Raw genomic sequence first — 18,905 nt, 5'->3', positions numbered from 1 at the left:
CCAGAAATACACATACTCACACTACTATTACATACCATCAGAATCAGTGCTATTTAGTGCAATTGGAGGTATGATAGATACTTTGCACTGGCCAAGTGGACATACAGGAAAATAATAATCTTTGCAGGCAGTATGTACCTAATGATAAACAAATAAAGCTTTGTAAATCATAAAAACAAATCATTTTTCTATGTCATAAATTACATCTACAGAAATGATCATTTAAGATCAACATCATCACAAAATATTCAGTAATTCTCAAGTTACTTTAATGGCACAGTATCTATATTTCTAAGGAATAGACCAAGCATTTTAGTGACGAGGATATAATTTTGGTCCACGTGGCCTATTTCTGTGATGGTCTCAAACAAGGGATATGGTCAATGAATGCTGAAGGCAAGGAAAGAGTAAGAAAAGGGAGGGAATGCAGAGGGAGAAAGGGAAGGAGAAAAAGAAAAAGGGAAGAGAGGGAGAAAGGAGGGAAGAGTTCCAGTATGTCAATATTATGCCCATAAAACAAATTGATGACATCTACCATATAAAAATTCTTACAGACTTAATGAAAATGAAACCTGCCATGTGCCTGCTCTTCCTGCCGTGCTCCTATAACTTTCTATTCGCATTTCTTTTATCATGTGTTAAAATTATCATCACTATCAGCACATCCATGCCTACTTTCTCAGCTAGACTGCTAGCTAGATCTGTAAGGAAAAGGGAGAGGGATTCACATCACAAGCCTGTGGTAAATGCTCACTGAAGAAACATAGTTTCAAGGTCAGTGAAGATACTACTGAGAACAAAGCAGGCTAACCTAAAAAGTAGGAGCCAGGCCACTTAGAATACTTTGTGTATTTACCTAGAGACCCTTTAAAATGTTTTGGCTAGTAAAAGCAGATGCTTCATAAACCATTTATTTAATAGGGCTTTATATCATTAGTGCTTTAAGAAAACTGGCACACTGACTAAACCTCTATCAACACTCTTCAGAAGTAAGTGAGATTTAATAGCAGTTTTTAGCAAATTTAATAGCAACTGTTTTGGGGCAGTTGATTAGGATTTATAATAATTAACAACCAAAATGCATTTTATAAAAACCATTATACATGGATAGTTGTAAAAGGAATATAAAAATACATGAGAATCATGGAGCAAAACGGGAAGATATTTATAATAATCTAAGTGAGAAAAGCAGAAGATAAAATTATATATTCATTGATTTTAAAATTATGACTTAAACCTTCAGGGTTATGGAACTATGGGCTTTGGGATTTGGCAGGGTTTTTTTTGCTTTGTTTTGTTCATTTGTTTTCCCTAGATGACTATGTTTTCAGCCGTAGATAGCCTGCTGTTAGAAATTCACATTCTAGGGGCTGGGTTGTAGCTCAGCGGTAGAGCACTTGCCTAGCAAATGTGAGGCACTGGGTTCCATCCTCAGCATCACATAAAAATAAATAAAGGTATTGTGTCTATCTATAACTAAAAAATAGTTTTTTAAAAAAGAAAGAAATTCACATTTTACAGGTAAAGTAATATATAAACAGATAAATAATAGTGCACAAGAAATTCGAGGCTAAGAGAGGCATTACAGAGGTGATGGTGCCAGAAATCAACAGGTGTAACTTACCCAGGGTGGGGCAAGAAAAAAGAGAAAAAAGACACTCTAGAATGGTTCCATTTCAGAATGGTCCCCATGCACCCCATTTAAAATCGCTATTAAATTTCAGTTGTTTTCCCAAGATAATGTTGCTCTTCTATTTGTGAAACTTTTTAAAGTTGGGGATGAGTAAAAGGAACAAGAATGAAACCTAATTAACTCCTACCTTGAAGATTATTAGTGTTTAAAAAATACGGACCAAATAAAAGTAAAGACATATATTCTGCAGGTAAAGACAATTTACACAAAATCCTTCTAAAATGATCCATCACACATGAGATGTGTTGGCAGGAAATACTATCAGTGATCATTCCCTCCAAAAGAAATCTTATGTGGAATGACGATTTAAAATCTTTTTTATGGGTAGCACTCATTTAAAATAAGGATGGCATAAGAGGGCTTTAGGAGGTCAGGGCTGTACCAGGAGTCCACAGAAAGGCACCCATCACAGTCTGTACGTTATATGACAGTGAAATAAGAGAAGTAAAAAAACAAAAATAAGCCTCTGGGCTGGGGATATAGCTCAGTTGGTAGAGTGCTTGCCTTGCATGTACAAGACCCTGGGTTCGGTCCTCAGCAAAACACACAGACACACACACACACACACACACACACACACACATACACACACACACAAGCCTGTGGCAAATTAAAGAGGCAACTGATGAAAAATGAAAAAGGAAATCTTAGTAGGTTTAAAAATTAACAGGAATCACAGATTACCTATGGGCCTGACTAAAAAGTCATAGGGCTTTTTTTCTTCTGGGGCCTATGGAGTCAATCTCATAAGAAACCAGCACATATTATCACATCTTATGCTGATCTACACCAGACTTCCCAAAAGCAATGGATTTTCTACGCTATAAAATTTGGGTCCAACTTCTAAATTTGGATAGCAAGTTTTTTAAAAGACCATAAGATGCAAATCACCAACAAATGAGTCAGCCCCAACACAAGGGACTATCATCCTGGGACAGCAGCACCCAGAGGTGAGAGAAGCATGCCCGGCTGTGGCTTCATGGGCCTGTGGTCTTTGAGCCCTATGCCACTGTCGGCATGACTTCCCTTCTCTATGAATGTCCTCATGCAGTCCAGGAGCCCTGACTGTATGAAATCTGGCATAAATGAGACTGTTCTTTGCTGATGATTCACATGATGCTGGGTGAACTTTTTACTTCTTTCCTGCACATGCAGAGAAGTTTAAAGCTATTTATTATATGACCTAAATTTATATCATTTAAATTACATCAGTGCATAGCCCATTGAACTTGGCATTCTGTCTGTCAGAAGACACACATGGTACTGCAGCAAAATCACACTTTGTATGTTACCCAAATCTGGCAGCACAGAAAAGGACTTTCTATGTGCACAAGGTTAAAACACAGAAAACAGCAGATCACTGTGCAGTGGAAGCAAAATGGAAAACAATAGATCTGTAGGAAAGAGATTCTGAGACACAGGAAATATATGAATAAGGGAAAATATTACAAACGGGGCATTTGAAAAATGACCAGGAATGGGGTTAGGGGGTGGAAAATGTGGAACTGGAATGAAAACACCATTTAACTAGCCATGAATGCCACAATGGGCTATGCTGTCAGGCTCTGCCATGAAGGTCTTTGCTTTGCTTCTGAACCACACAGATGTCCACGGTAAGCAAATAAGATAGTGAAAAGGTATGAAATGTTTGCAAATCCTCACCATTGTTTTACACCAAAGACATTTCCAATCCTGTAGACGGAGAACACTGCCACACGTTTTGTCACAGACAGCACACTTGGCACTCACAGGCAAGTTGCCCTCAAGCCATTGGTGAGGCATAGCGAGCTGTGGGGCAGGAAGAAAGGGCAGCCAAAGTGAAGACTGTGGAGAACACTGTTCTTACCCTTGGGAAGGTACTGAATGATTTCTTACTCTATGGAGTTAATAACAGGCATCCTGCATGGCACTCATGTATCCCAGATTTATTGAGCATCTATTATGCCTAAACCTGTAGGGAGACAAAGTAAATAAGACGAAAGGCCTGCCACTTTGGGATTCAGGTGCAAGTCTAGCTGAGGAGAAAAGACAAAGGGTCATGATACATGGCCCACTAAAGGCTGTCAGAGATTCACCTATGCGGTGCAATGCAGGAGACGTTTTTTAAGGGAGGGGTATTGCAGAGAGGAAACCCCAGAGTCTGCAGAATAAACCTCCTCTAAACCTTACAGATCACAGAGTGTGACCTTCTGTTACACCAGCCAGGTCCAGCAGTCATTCCTAAGCCCTAATCTTAACAGAGTTCCCTCAAAATCCAAGAGCGAGGGAAAGCTATAAAGTAATGAATTAAAAATAAAAAATCACAATCAACTAAAACCTATTTCATCCTGATGATAAACACTCCCACTTAAACTATTAGTATTCCCCCTAAGAGCAGAAAATAAGAGAGGAGGCACCAGGAAGAGACCAAGGGCAGACAGCCGCTTACTCCGTCTTCGTCCTCTATGATGTCCTTTCCAATGGAGGCCAGGGTTGTCCATTTACAGTTATTAGTTGCCCTCACTGCACATCTTTTGTGAGCCTTGAATTTACACACTAAAAAGGAAAATAAAATAAGTTAACCATTTTAAAGTACTTTTGCACCAGCACTAAAAGTCATCATAGCATGAAATTTTTAAAAGGGGTAGAAAGGAGAGAAAAAGAAAACAAAGATTTTTAAAAATTTAAACTAATCTCCAGTGATACTAATTGTATTCTAAAAAACTAATACAGACTGGCATTTATGAATCACATATAGAGTTACAGATCAATTACTACATGGATAAACAAAAATGAAATAAATAGAAAATAATTCGTTCTTGAGAAGGGAGACTGACACACACAGATGCACAAGCAAATAAAATTCAGTAACAAGGATACTGATTACATCCTATTTCTTAATCTAAGTGCTAATTATATGAATGAATTTAAGAAAATTCATTGAGATGCACACATTTCTGATATTTGCATTGTTCTCTGTACCTAATATATTTACTTATATTAATAGGTTTGAAAACATCAATAAGATCAAGAAAATTCAAAGGAGTTTTAAAATGCAAGTACAAGACAGGTGTGGTGGCACATGCCTGGAATCCCAGCAACTCAGGAGGCTGAAGCAGGAGGACCCCAAGTTCAAGGCCAGCCTCCACAACACAGTGAGACCCTGTCTTGAAATTTAAAAAAGAAACAAAAAAAGAACTAGGGGGATGTGGCTCAGTAGTAAAACATCCCTAAGTTCAATCCTAAGCACACACACACACAAAAATTATCTGATAAAATAATAAGTCATCATGGGAAATAGGCTGAGAGGGTCATAAGATGGTACCATCTTTTAAAAATATTATGTTGGGATGACTTATATTATAAATGTAGAAGAAAGGAATGATAAAATAATGTCACCACTACTCTTCATTATTTCTTCCCAGCTATACTATCATAAAGAAGTTTATAAAAGAAAAATAAGATAAAACAACTAGGAAAGAAGCAGCACATATTTGGGAAAACAAGTAAACCACAGGTTATTTGAAAAATTAAACGCGTTTATGAAAATTGGAACTTGACTACTACTAAATACATTTATCCTCCCAGTAATACAAATTATCCAAGCACGTGTGGATGCCAAAGGTATAACAGTTCCTAAGTTTTCAGATAACTAGTTAAAAGTAGAGATCATTTCAGTGGAAATTAATAAGGTGGCTGCTGCTAAATTTAAATGTAAGTTGGCTTTTTCTCATATGATTTTTTTCACTATCAATTGTTAAACATTTGTAAATGTGTTACATACTACTTATTATCTTTGAACTGTCCTAATTTGATGTACATTGAAATGAAAGGTCTGGATAAAATACCCAAGATGTCTGTTATCAGATGTTCAACATGGGGCTGGGGTTGTGGCTCAGCGGTAGAGCGCTCACCTAGCACGGGCAAGGCCCTGGGTTTAATCCTCAGCACCACATTTAAAAAATAAATAAATAAAATAAACATATTGTGTTCAACTACAACTAAACAATAAATATTTTTAAAAAATGTTCAACGTGCTTTAGGTGTCAACAAGCCAATATATAAATGGCTACTTAGTGATCTGTTCTTGAAAAACACTGGTCTACACATATTGGAGATGTTTCACTTACCTTTCTTTTGTATACCTTGAAAAATTCTTTTTAGCAATAATACTATTACTGTTATAAGCGACTTCATGTAGAATGCAATAATCTTTCAATTAAATTTTGTTGCTGATAGTAAATGTGAAGACACAGAACCATAGGCAGTAACTACTTTGAACTACAATTGTTTAGTACCTCCAGGTCTTTTCCTCTGTAAAACTATTTCCCCAAAATGGGGTTCTAGCCAAATGCAGCAGTACCCTCCTGTCATCAATCCCTGCTATTTGGGAGCCTGCTGCAAGAGGATCAGAAGTTTTAGGTCAGCCTACGCAACTTAGTAAGACCCTGTCTCAAAATTTAAAAAAAATAAAATTAAAAACCAAAACAAAATAAAGTGAGGTCCTAAAATGGTCTATACCAGAGTCCCCAGGGTGCTTTATAAGCAAAAAAAAGCACTTGATATAAACAATCAGTGCTTGCTTTTCTTCTTTTAAAGAGAGAGAAGAGAGAGAGAGAGAGAGAGAGAGAGAGAGAGAGAGAGGGAATTTTTTTAATATTTATTTTTCAGTTTTCGGTGGACACAACATTTTTTATTTTATTTTTATGTGGTGCTGAGGATCGAACCCAGCACCCCGCGCATGCCAGGCGAGCGCATTACCACTTGAGCCACATCCCTAGCCCTCAATGCTTGCTTTTCAAGCAGGGAAAAGAAGAACATAAAAGAGAGCAATGGTACAATTTCATGGCTTTTTAAAATTTTTGCCATGAAAAATCAAGCAGTTTATTAAAAATAAAAATCAACGCCTGCCTTACACATGTGAGGCACTGGGTTCAATCCTCAGCACCACATAAAAATTAAACTGTGTCCATCTACAACTAAAAAAATTAAAAACAATAAAAATCACACTTTTTATAATAACTAAGTGCTTCATACACTGAGCCTTGAGAATGACAAAGCTGCTTAATATAACATAAAACAATAGTAATAAACAAGCCAGACTGTTGTTATGGTCACTAAGAAATGGAAATAAAAATGGACACCTTAACTTTGTTAGGTGACAATTATATTTCTCCAAATTATTCTAGAATAAAGCACTTTCCCCTGACCTATAAAGCCATTCTTTAAAACCACAGAACTTAATAAATATACTGTCAGGTGGCAAAATTATTTTTACTGTAATATTTCATCTTTATCAGACTGAATCTTTGTGGTAAACAATAGTTAAGACGAAATTTCATAGATAGCCATGTTGACATATTTGATACTGTTGATTGAAAAGAAAATGACTGTTTAACATTTTTGGCCAAGTTACTATTGAAGTAACTATGAAGGACAATTATATTCTAATTATGATAATTTACACTCTCAAATAACTTAAGATTTTTTAATGAAAATTATTTGCTGTCTTCCATTTTTCATTCATATAGTATTTTACATGTGCAATACTTTAAAATAATAAGTTTACTTATAATTTAATACAAGTCTAGAAGACAAATCAGTACAGTCTCATTTTATGGTGAAAAACGAGAACCTAAAGGTCAAGTGAATTTATTGATGGCCTTATACACCAAAAGCTGAATTTCACTCTAATATAAAGTTGTTAATCTTCACTATTAAACGAATTTTTATTATATTTGCATCTCCATTATAACTTGTAAAGCCTGTTTATCCCTATGTTTTTAGGTTTAATATGTAAGTAGTATATTCACATTTAATGGGAGGGGGGGGTCTCAAAAGTTTAATTTTGAGTTGATAAGATATCCAGGATGGCCATATTCTCATAGAATAAAACATTTGGGATTTTGAAAGCTTCTCCTACCATTTTAAAAATATGAATAGACAAAATACTGCAGATTTAAATTTTTACCAGCAGAGAAAAGAAATATTAATGCATAATCTTTTGAAGAAATTTTTAATCCAATAATTGAGACTTTTTTTCTGGTTCTCTTTAGTTATACATGACAGTAGAATCCATTTTGACATAATTATATAAGCATGGAAGACTTTTTTTAAAAGGGTAGAAAGAGTATGTCTTTTATAGAAGGATATAACGAATGTATTTAAAGACTTTTAAGTTTCTTAGTCTCACCAACTGAAGTGATTTTCATTTTCTTTTAAAATGCTTAGAAAAATGTTCAATCATTCCACTATTGACTCAATTACTAAATAATCAAATATACTTAGCAGATAAATTTCAAGTCACAGGGGTTTCACAGAGTATCTTAAACCTGGTTATCATTTTTAAGCCATTTTGGAAATAGAATCTATCAGGTAACAGTTAAAGGATCTTCAGAACAGCACCACATAATGTTACAGATCTAGAATGAGTTATTCAGACCCACATAAACCCTTCTGTATTAGTAAAGACAGAAAGGCCAATTATATCTTTGTCTGAAATTCTTTAAATCTAAAGAATAAAGTTTAATTGCTTCTCCAAATTTTCACCTTCATGAACTTGAATGTGTCAGGCCTCTGATCCAATTTGGAACTACTTACTGGATCAATTCCTTACAGAGCACAGTGACAATTTCCTATGATGTATTTAATAAGAAAAGCAGTTTGCATGCATTCCCTCATTTAATCTTCATAGTGCTGAGGTATAAATGACTATTATCCCCATTTGACAGATGAGAACAATCTAATTGTGTTAAACTACTTCCGGTAACAGTTTGTAATGGTGGCTATGAGAAGGGGTTTAATGGCTGAGCTCTATTCCTTACCATTGTGCATGTATTGCTATGCATCGTAGTAAATAGCTGAAACAAGAGTTATTGATATTTTTAGATATTTATTTATTTTAGTTGTAGTTGGACACAATATCTTATTTTAATTATTTTATATGTGGGGCTGAGGCTCAAACCCAGGACCTCGCACGTGCTAGACAAGCACTCTACCACTGATCCATCACCCAGCCCAAGAGTTATTGATCTTATTTATTTATTGTTAATCATAAATTTAACATCAATTAAAACTGTGGCTCTGTCATTATTTTATTATTTAATCATAATTAGCTATATTCAAAATTATCTGTGATAGTGTCTTATCAGAGAAAAACACTGGTATTGGCATTAGATATATTTCAAAAAGCAGTATAACACTTTTCATACCTCATCACTGAATTATGAAATTAAATCAATCTAAAGATCTTATCAGTTCTCTCTTGGTAATCACTAAAATACTTGTTTCTGGTAATCGCTGTACTTAAATTAAAAAATACTTCACATAATGCACTTGCCTAGCATGTTCGAAGCCCTGGTTCAATCCCCTGGCTCTGCAAACAACAATACCAAAAAGAGAACCTCACTAATCCTGTAATGAAAACAGCAGCATAGTCCTTATTTTTAGAAAACTTTAAAGAAGTTTAAAAAGATGACACAAACTACATGTATAAAGACATGTATTGGCATGAACACACTTTACATACAAAGATATGAAAAATTGTGCTTTATATGTGTAATAAGACTTGTAATGCATTCCACTGTCGTGTATTTAAAAAATAAAATCAATTAAATTAAAAAAAAAAAAAAGATGACATCAGGGCTGAGGCTTTAACTCAGAGGTAGAATGCTCACCTAGCATGCATGTGGCCCTGGGTTCAATCCCCAGCACTGCAAACATTAATCATCAGTTAACTGAAAAATTAATTAACTAATAAAAAATTAATTCCTAATAAATTACTTTAAAAATGTTTCATGGTACAGCACTTGCTTAACAATGCATGAAACCCTGGTTTCAATCCCTATTACTACAATTTTTTAAAAAGTTTCAAGTAAGGCAATACTACTAACAATTAGGAATTCTGTCAAAGAATATATATTGTCCTGATAAAACATTTTGTGTTTCATAATCAGAATTGAGAACACTAGAATGTTATACAAAGCTAAATTTTTAGATTCTAGTTCCTAGGTCCTTAAGAGTGAAATGCTATATTTTGATTTATGTTTCCTTTCAGACAATATTATGTTATCTTTTCCAGAGTAAGAATATTTCCCAAATTAGTACTATGTGTACAACACTCAAGATTAAACTCCAACCAACCTTAAACACTGTATTCCAGCTTAGATCTCCCCAGCTACAGCTTTCCCAATGTGGTGTGTCTATTGTACCTTTAAAATTGGGAGAGGACTGGGCTCAATGCTACAGTACCTTCACAGGACAGGCCATGGGAGGTAACTCCAGAAAGACTTTCTCTGCATACGTTACAGAAGGTGGGGCGGGCATGGGAGCAGGCGTACCAGTTATGCATCCCTGAGAAATGTTCCACGTTAAACTGGGCCACCTAGAAATGAGACATTTGAACAGATTTGCCAAATAAGAGAACAAGACCGCAGACACTGGACTACTTGGAAATGTACATACTGTAGTTCTGATCAAAATTTCAAATCTGTCACTTTTAACACTAAAGCACATTGCTTTAAGTTAAAAAAAAAAATCTGGCTTAAACAAGTTGCAGAGCATAGCTTTAGCTCTTTAGTTAACATCCATGCTCTAAGAACACAAAATATCAGGGATATGCGCTATTTTACCTCATAAGACTCTCTGGTTTGTACAGACTTCAGTGAACTGATCCAATCCTCCATCTCTTTTCTGTTCTCGGCACATAGCATTAGCCTTCTGAATGGAGTAATTATCTGAAAGGAATAATTCAATCTAATGATTGATAATAATCAACAAGAGGGATTATTGCAAAACCCAAATCTTAAGAGGCAATTCCATTTCTAAACTCAGTCTTTATTTCCATGATAAAGAAAATAAATCCCTGTAACACAGATGAGTTTTGTTCCCTGGGTATGATACAACGTGCCCCAGGACAGGACAATTCTCAGCAGTCTTTTCTTGTCTTTGATCCTGCTGTTACATACTTATCAGGCTTTTTTAGCACTTTTCTAAAGGCTATAAAATAAACAATGCATTCTTATTTCTTATTTCACAGATTATATCTTAAAAACTGACTTTAAATATACTCCAAAGTAATTCAGAGTACGTGTAGAACTAATAGATAGATGGTTTTCAATATGGAAAATATTTTTTAAATTGAAAATTGAAAAAACGTAATATTAAATGATTTCATCATTGATTCACTATGGTATCCAAAAAATTTTTGTTAACATTTAACAGAGTTTATATATCATTTCTACAGCCTGTTTGGATATAATTTATATGAAGTATTTTTCCTGCCCATTGTGTAGAAATCCACTGTATTACTTTTTTGTCAGAGCAGAAAGGAAGAATTGGTATAAAAATCTGTTAGTTGTCTTGAGGGAAAAAAAATAAGTGTGACTTTCATCATCTTTTATGTCACTAAAAATAAAAGGCAATATTAATTGGCTGAGAACCTGATTCAAGTAGAATGAAAACTTCAAGCTGTTACACCATCAAAATGCTTCAAAGGAAGATTCTGAAATGATTGGGGGAAAACCCTATTTGCACATGAATGCAATATTATGGTTACAATCTTAAAGCTACTAAATCCTAAGCATTTATTGCAAAGAAGGGACCATTTATGTACTTGCAGAAGAAGCAAAACACTGGAAACTATTTCTGAATAAAATATTACAGATTTATTTGCATAACAAATATAAAATTCTCCAGGTGTAAATCTTTTGATTGAGCATTAAATCTAAAAGCAATACTGTATTATAGAGCAGACTCCACAAGTAATAAAAAAAAAATTATCTGAAAAGAGAAAAAAAAAGAGGAATACTTCCCACAAGGAGGACACTAGTGAACCTAAATCATTATTACTGATTTTAGAAAACAAGCCTGTGATTCCAAACAATAGAGAGATCAACTCAATCTTAGCCACTCACCAGTCACTGCCTTCTCCTGTGTCACTGGCTTAAGCTACACTCTGCTTCCATAAGCCACAGAGTCTTTACTAGATCTGACAGGCACTCATATTTAAATACAGCCATCCAAGTCACATGGCACAAGGGCATCAACCACTCAGCTCTGGGTTTTTGTTAATTGCATATGAAATCGAAGAGAGCCTCACTTTTGCATTTTCTTCTGTTCTAAATGACCCTCTTTGGATAAAACTTATTAGCAGTTGGTCACTTCTCTTCCTGAATAAATAGTTAATGCAAAGAGCAATGCCTCCCTCATTACTTAGGAGCCAAATGGATGTGTTATTGCTTCAAAATGTTTTTCTAGGACAGCTCATCAAATGCAGCAGAGAGGTACCATTAAATCATAATATACTCTTGGCTCCAAAGGCCAGCACATTCCAGAAATCTCAGTTTCACTGACTTGCTGATGTTACCCAAATAAATATTATGTTGAGCATTTATTTATTCTTTTCTATTTGATTTATCTATAAAGATTCCTCTTTCATTATGATTTTACCGAGACAAGTATTATTCATACAAATAAAAATAAGCTTGCTATTTCATACTTTGATTTTGTTCTTTGTTGAATTCTCAGTAAAGAGACTGATGGTGGTCGATTTTATCTATCTTTAATGCCTTTACATTAAAAGTGCTTAAAAGTCATCATGAATGCAACAAAAATGGGAGAATGAAGGATAGAGAATAGCATCTAATATTTCTTGGGGTTTTCGGAATCATACAAATGCCTCAATTCTAAATTACAGAAAAACAATATAACATAGTTACACATGTACCTTATCCACTAATGAAGTTAAATGCATACATTAGCAATTTCTCCTAATAAAAACTTGTTTTAAAATTAACAATAGTGAGAAAGTAAAGATCACTAGCATATTTTTAATCAAAAGTTAAATTTATCAGAGGCTAAAAGAAATGGAAGTCATTTTGATGTTTGAACCTTGTGATTAGTCACGATTAAAATTTTACTGATTGTTAAGTCTGTAAGAAAAAAATCCTTCATAAGTCAATGCAAAGATGCCTGGCTTTGTAAGTACAGTGTCCAAAACAACTCTGGCTATCTGAACACAAGTCTAGCTCATCTAGAGAAACTTATGTATTTCCCAAATTGGCCTTTTCCCTCCTAAGCCATCCCTGAGTAGGACTTTGGTGCTGAGTCCCCTCCTCATGACCTTTGTAGGAAAGAATCTGACATTCACAGTTGCTGACTGACAGACCATACTCAACTGAACTCTGGCCATAAACAACTGAACTCCATTACACTGCAGCAGTCTCTCATTCAAATTCTTATTAGGAAACAATTTGGGGAAGAGCAAATTCTGAAGATTCCTTGGTCCTTACTCTGAGAATATATCCGAAAATATATCCGAAAAAATCTGCCTCTTTATTATGACATGAGTGGGGTGGAGAGATGAAAAGCTCAGATGAGTTTCTACACCAATATTGGGGGAAGGGAGGCTGATTCCCCAGGGAAAATGGAACCTTTTGGAGGCCAAGTCCAGGAAGTTTCTGAAACCAGAGGATTTGTTACCTTTCTTGAAGGATCTGAAGCTTACCTATGGTAAACTCCCTAGTCCCTATCCATATCTAAACCCTCCTCTTACCTTCTTTTTCTATCATGCCAACAAATAATTTTTTTCAGGCACCTCTGAACTTACTTCAGTAGTTAATTTTTTTTTCAAACTATGTGTGTGCATGTGCATGCACACACACACCCCTCATTTCCTGGCATAAGCATTATTCAGACAAATAAGGGTCACCAACCATTCAGCTTTGGATCTTCATTAATTGCACCTGAAATCTATTCATGCATCCCAGCATTTACTAAGCATCTGCTGAATGCCAGAGCTACAAGAAAACCATACTGGCTTTGCCTTAAGAATCTATAAGGGGGCTGGGGATATGGCTCAAGCAGTAATGCACTCGCCTGGCATGCGTGCGGCCCGGGTTCGATCCTCAGCACCACATACAAACAAAGATGTTGTGTCCGCCGAAAACTAAGAAATAAATATTTTAAAAAATTCTCTCTCTCTCTCTAAAAAAAAAAAAAAGAATCTATAAGGGAGACAAGAAGCAGACCAAGAATTTACTTGTCTGGAAAACTGCCGTATAAGACTAAGGTACAAAGAAGGGACATCCAACTCAGTTTCCTAATTCTAATGTCCAGGCTCCACATACCATGGACTCAGAACATCTGAGAACTCAGCCACAAATACTGTTTTTTTTTTTTTTAAAAAAAAAACTACAGATGATTCCAAAGTGTAGCCAAGTTCAAGACCCAGTGTCAAATGATAATTTATTGCTACTCACAGCAATGTTAGAATTCAAAAAATAAAATGTTTCTAAAGAGAAGTCAATTTGAGAGAATTATTAGTCTAATAACAAAAGCAGAGTGATTCAGTGCCTAACTCTAGAGTCAAACTGACCTAGACCAAATCCCACCCTCATCCTTGGGTACCTACGCGACTGTGGACACCTTTCTTAGGCTCTCTGAGCCTCAGTCTCTCCTCTGCTAAGGGGGGACAGAGCAATAATTCACAGCACTGTGAAGAGTGTTAATTTATAAGCCAGGTAAAGCAGTTAGCACAGTATGAAAGCTGGGTCAAAGCTTAGCCAGTATTAGCATCACAATTTTTCTTAGCCGTGACAGAAACTGCATATTCATTTACACATTTCTTCTTTCATATATATATACTTCTTGTGTAATTTGTGATCCAAGATGAAAGCATAATGAGCTGAAGTAAAAAATGGAGACAATCTGCCAACAAAACAGTTACTGACCAGTAAACTGTGAACAGAGGGATAATGATAATGACCTCCTGACCTCCTTCTTAAAAGATATTAAAAAATATCAACCAACAAATTAGGAAAAACAAATGACTCTCCCTAACTGGAAAGTTTCAGAGTCCCTATACAGCTCATGAAAGAATTCAGTGTGCCATTTCTAGTAAGCACGGTGCCTAAACTCTTCAAGATAGGTGGCTGTTTGTTTTAACTCAGATTTTTTTGGTTGCGCAATGAAGGAAATTCTATAACTTTCTCTGGTTATTTTAAATGCCAAACAATCTCTCTATCAAGAGATTCTTATTTCTAACCTAAAGTTCTTTCTAACAAACCAATCACTTCTGCCCTACTGCAGGACTCCCTGCGTCTTTAGTAAAAAGTCCTGAACTGCCCTCACTGAAATAAAAATTCATATGTAGTAAGAAGCCCTTATGGAAAAGTAGGATACACAGGAAATATAATTGTGCTCTAGCAATTTGTATTACCTATGTTTATTAAAATTTAGGGCTCTAATTTGACTTTTATTATAAAAAGTATAAGTATGAGCCTTTTTCATACTAACTTTGCTATTCCTGAAGTTGCCAACTGCTCAGTCTTAATCTACCTCTCCCATCTTTTCTTATAAAATCTATAGCCAACTCTTTAATTATGTATGTTGCTTTTTTCTCATTCTTTTTTTTTATGGAGTGAAATAATTCACTTTGACAACTTAAATGTGCCAAGCTGCAATGTAATCATGCATCTTAAGTGACTATTTGGGGAGCTGAGATACTCCCATACTTCAAAGAGTTAGCCGGGAACCTCTCCCACCCAAGAGCACAGATCTGCAACTGCACAAGCACACCCAAACCAAAACACACCCAACGAAGCTCCAAACTGGACTTGCAAAACCCAAATCTTGGTTTTGGGGGAGGTGAGGATAATGTTGGATGTATTTTGGCAAAGTTCCTAAGGGGATTATGATGCACACTCCTGTTTATCAAACCATAAAGGATAATGTAAGTATTTAACTACATTGTATATATAACGGAAGTATAATGTCACAACCAATGCATTTCTGGCACCATGACCAAAGAAAGCACCACAGATACTTTCAACAAATAGTATAATTTAAATGAATAGAAAAACAATTTTTTTTTTTTACTAAGAAGAGACTTTATCATGCTGTTGTAATACCATACATGTTCATTTTATAGATGCAAACTCTGTGGAATCTGCACTGAGTGCTCAAGAAGAAAGAAAGTGATAGTTCCATGAAGCCCTGGAATGCAAATTTTGCAATGACCAAGATGAGACAAAATAACTCATGTAATAGACTAATGATAAAACTGAAGTCATCCAGTAATTCACATACATGCAAGGACTTCATTATTAACCTGAGCTGAAACTTACAAAGAAATTCTACTATGCAGACAGAATGCCAGGCAAACAGGATCCTACATGGCATGGTCTGGTAGCTGGACTAATATTTTTCCCATTCCTTTCACAAGATCTAAAAATCTTCTGAAATGTCTACATAGAATGTTTAGATTTGTACATAAACACACATACCCACCCTCCACCGAGAGTCAACGATGATTGTTAAAAGTCACCCAATGCTTTGGTTTTGGGCTGCCCATCCTTTTCACTGTTCAGCAACTTTGGCTGAATGACAACTTATTGACCTCAGCGGGCAACTGTGCATGTCAACTAGGAGGATTCAAACTTCAAAATGCCTGTCTATGGACTCAAACTAATGAGGGAGGCAGTTGTCAGGAATATAAGGACAGTGCACCAATGTTCTTGCCTATCTGTCTAGGATAAGCTATGTATTTGCTGAACATAATATTTACTTCAAAAATCAAATTACAAATCAAGTGTTACTATATAAGTTGGCATAAATCATTGAGAATATGAACTCCTCGCTCATTTGTGACAGGTTCTACAAAAAGAGTGCAAATATTAAAAAATATTTTCTGATGGAAAATTTGTGGAAGTACATATCCCAATCAGTGAAATCAGTGAATGACAGAGAAGGAAAAGGACCTCTGGACAATAGGAGAACATCTCTGCCAAGAGAATGTCTTTCTCCTTTTCTGCAGGAATACCTGACCACTAACTTAGGGCAAAAAGGCAACGCTCATTGATCCTTCCATTATCTCTATAAATTAAGAATGAGTTAATTTCATTACAACATATTGATGAGAAAAAAAAAAAAAACATAAACACTAAGTGACCTGTCCACAGTTTGTTAATACATTTCTTATATGATAAGTTAACAAAAACATAATAACATTGTTACAGGAAAGAAAAAAAAATCATCCCTTCCCTGTAGTACACTGAGCTGCAAAACTGCACTCAAGTCAGTCAACCTTTCTCTTTCCCAGCTCACATGTACCTAAGCAGTATTTGAGAAGAAAGGTGAAAAGAGAATGAGTCAAAGCCTAGCCACTGTATTTTTTTAGGAATGTCTACTAAAGAATAAGGGGTGAAGTGCAGTGATGTGAAAGATTTACTATCAAACACTGCAGATAAAATAGGGAAAAGAGACAACAGGTAAAGCAAGAGTGACAAAATTTAGATAATACCGAGATTTGGGCAATGGAACTGTGGGGTCCATTACAGAATTATCCTGAGTTTGTATATGTTTTAAATTTGTCCTAATTTTTTAAAAAAGGACCTACACATTTGACCCCATATTTTTTTTTTCTTTTTAACTTTCTGGGGTGATGGGAATCAAACCCAAGGCCTCATGCATGCCAGAAAACACTCTACCACTGAGCCACATTCCCAACCTTTGACCTGCACATTTGAGAACCCTACCCAAAGCTCTTTAAGGGACCAAGCAGGTGAGAGGCCTAGGTGTCCTAGTTTCCTTCTGCACAAGGACCAGTGAAGGGTTCAGCTCTTGGCACTGAACTCAGGTGGTTGAACACATCCACCAGGACCCAAGTCTCTGACCTCCCACCTCCCTCCCCCACATCCAACTCAAATTAGATAAATAATGCAATTTCCTCGCTCCAGTGGCCCATAATATCCACAGAAGTTAATGGATTTCTGATTGAGATGGGGTGGGATGGGCTGAGCTCAAGAGCTATCAGGTCTTACTTCCATCATTCTTGAGCCTCAAGCTTAAGATGAGGTCAGTTTAATTCCATACTCATAAAATCTGCTTCTGTACGAAGGAATCATAGCTTCATCACAAGTAGGGTCTATGCCTGAAGTTCCTTCATATAGACCACAGAACACTGCCTACAGTACATTTTGCTATAATCTGATATATGTAGATATATGTAAGAAATTGAATGTTATCAAAACAATCATTTCAGTAGAAATGAACAGATTAAAAAGTTTCCAATTGCAATAACAACATTATTTTCCCTGTGAAAATTTTCAGAACACTTAAGCTATAATATATCTATATAAAAAATAGTCATAAATATGTCTTATTTTAAAAAATATACCTGGTTCACCAAAATTGGTAAAAAAAAAAAAAGATACTAAAAATTACTTAACCTTCTAGAACAGGTAAAATCAATTAATATTTAGATTGCTAATATATAGTAAGCATATTCTACAACTATCAAAATAAAATAAAAGAATTCAAACTGATACACAAATCAACTATGAATTGTATGTAGTTTGCTTAGTGTTTGCAAACTTACAAGCTTTCTTTGAGTTAAACACCCAGGTGGTAGAAAAACAGAATTTACTGGTTTCCCTAATAACCTTACCTAAGAAGAGGAGAGTCCATTTATTCTCTATCACAAAATATTATTCTTCACTTTATAGCATTTTTCTCCAATTACATATTAACATCTGATTATTGTCTGACTCTGTCCACTTTGTGTCTGTTTCATGAGTCCATTCTAAAAGCCAAACACAGTTCTGGAATAAAAGTATATTAATGTTTCCAGTGATGGGCAAAGATGGTGGGTTAGATACGAGATTCTAAAGAACATACTGAAGGTGACCATTTATGATAGATTAAAACTTACTCTCTCCACTTGGATCTATCCTCTCATCCATTAGAATATAAAAACATACTTACTTTCTGCTAAGCAGTGTTGCAGCCCATGGTACAGAGAGGTGAAATACCCAGTCCTTTCACTGACGGAACTCAGAGTACAAGAGGAAATATAGGTACGTAAACCTCATTTCTGGGCAGTAAGTTCCTATCACCTTCTGAACCACTTGGTACAGCTTACAGTTTGTGACATCCTTCAAGATGTGAACTTTGTCTATACGCTCAGTACTCTGGGTGCCCAGAGAACACAATGAACGTGCGACTAACCTCAGACTAAAGGGTCAGGGGGTGCTTTGTGGGGGAAGATGAGATTCAAGGAAGGACAAAGGGCAAGTATGATTTCAAACCAAAACTGAGGGGAAGGAGAAGGAATCATAGTTACTGCAAACTGAGAGACACACAATTGCATGAAAGAGAGATTTAGAGGCAAGAGCTGGGTATCACAGAAAGTGCAATGTGACAACCACAGACTGAAAATGGAAAATAAAGCTAT

The 18,905-nt window shown here is 35.6% G+C and overlaps 1 protein-coding gene across 1 annotated transcript in view; it reads right to left on the bottom strand.

Annotated features, from left to right (window-relative positions):
* Positions 1-18,905, bottom strand: part of Dgkh (diacylglycerol kinase eta) — a 183,923-nt gene that overhangs the window by 68,546 nt on the left and 96,472 nt on the right. The window contains exons 5-9 of the mRNA XM_076872669.1: positions 10,303-10,407; positions 9,923-10,055; positions 4,122-4,228; positions 3,356-3,481; positions 36-138 (exon numbers count right to left, since the gene is read on the bottom strand). Coding sequence (XP_076728784.1) covers positions 36-138; positions 3,356-3,481; positions 4,122-4,228; positions 9,923-10,055; positions 10,303-10,407 — 574 coding nt within the window. The remainder of the gene's footprint in view (positions 1-35; positions 139-3,355; positions 3,482-4,121; positions 4,229-9,922; positions 10,056-10,302; positions 10,408-18,905) is intronic.

The sequence above is a fragment of the Callospermophilus lateralis genome, chromosome 12, assembly GCF_048772815.1.
Source record: "Callospermophilus lateralis isolate mCalLat2 chromosome 12, mCalLat2.hap1, whole genome shotgun sequence".
Taxonomy (NCBI): domain Eukaryota; kingdom Metazoa; phylum Chordata; class Mammalia; order Rodentia; family Sciuridae; genus Callospermophilus; species Callospermophilus lateralis.
The sequence above is the reverse complement of the archived record's forward strand: the minus strand, read 5'-3'. Positions and strand labels throughout refer to the sequence as shown.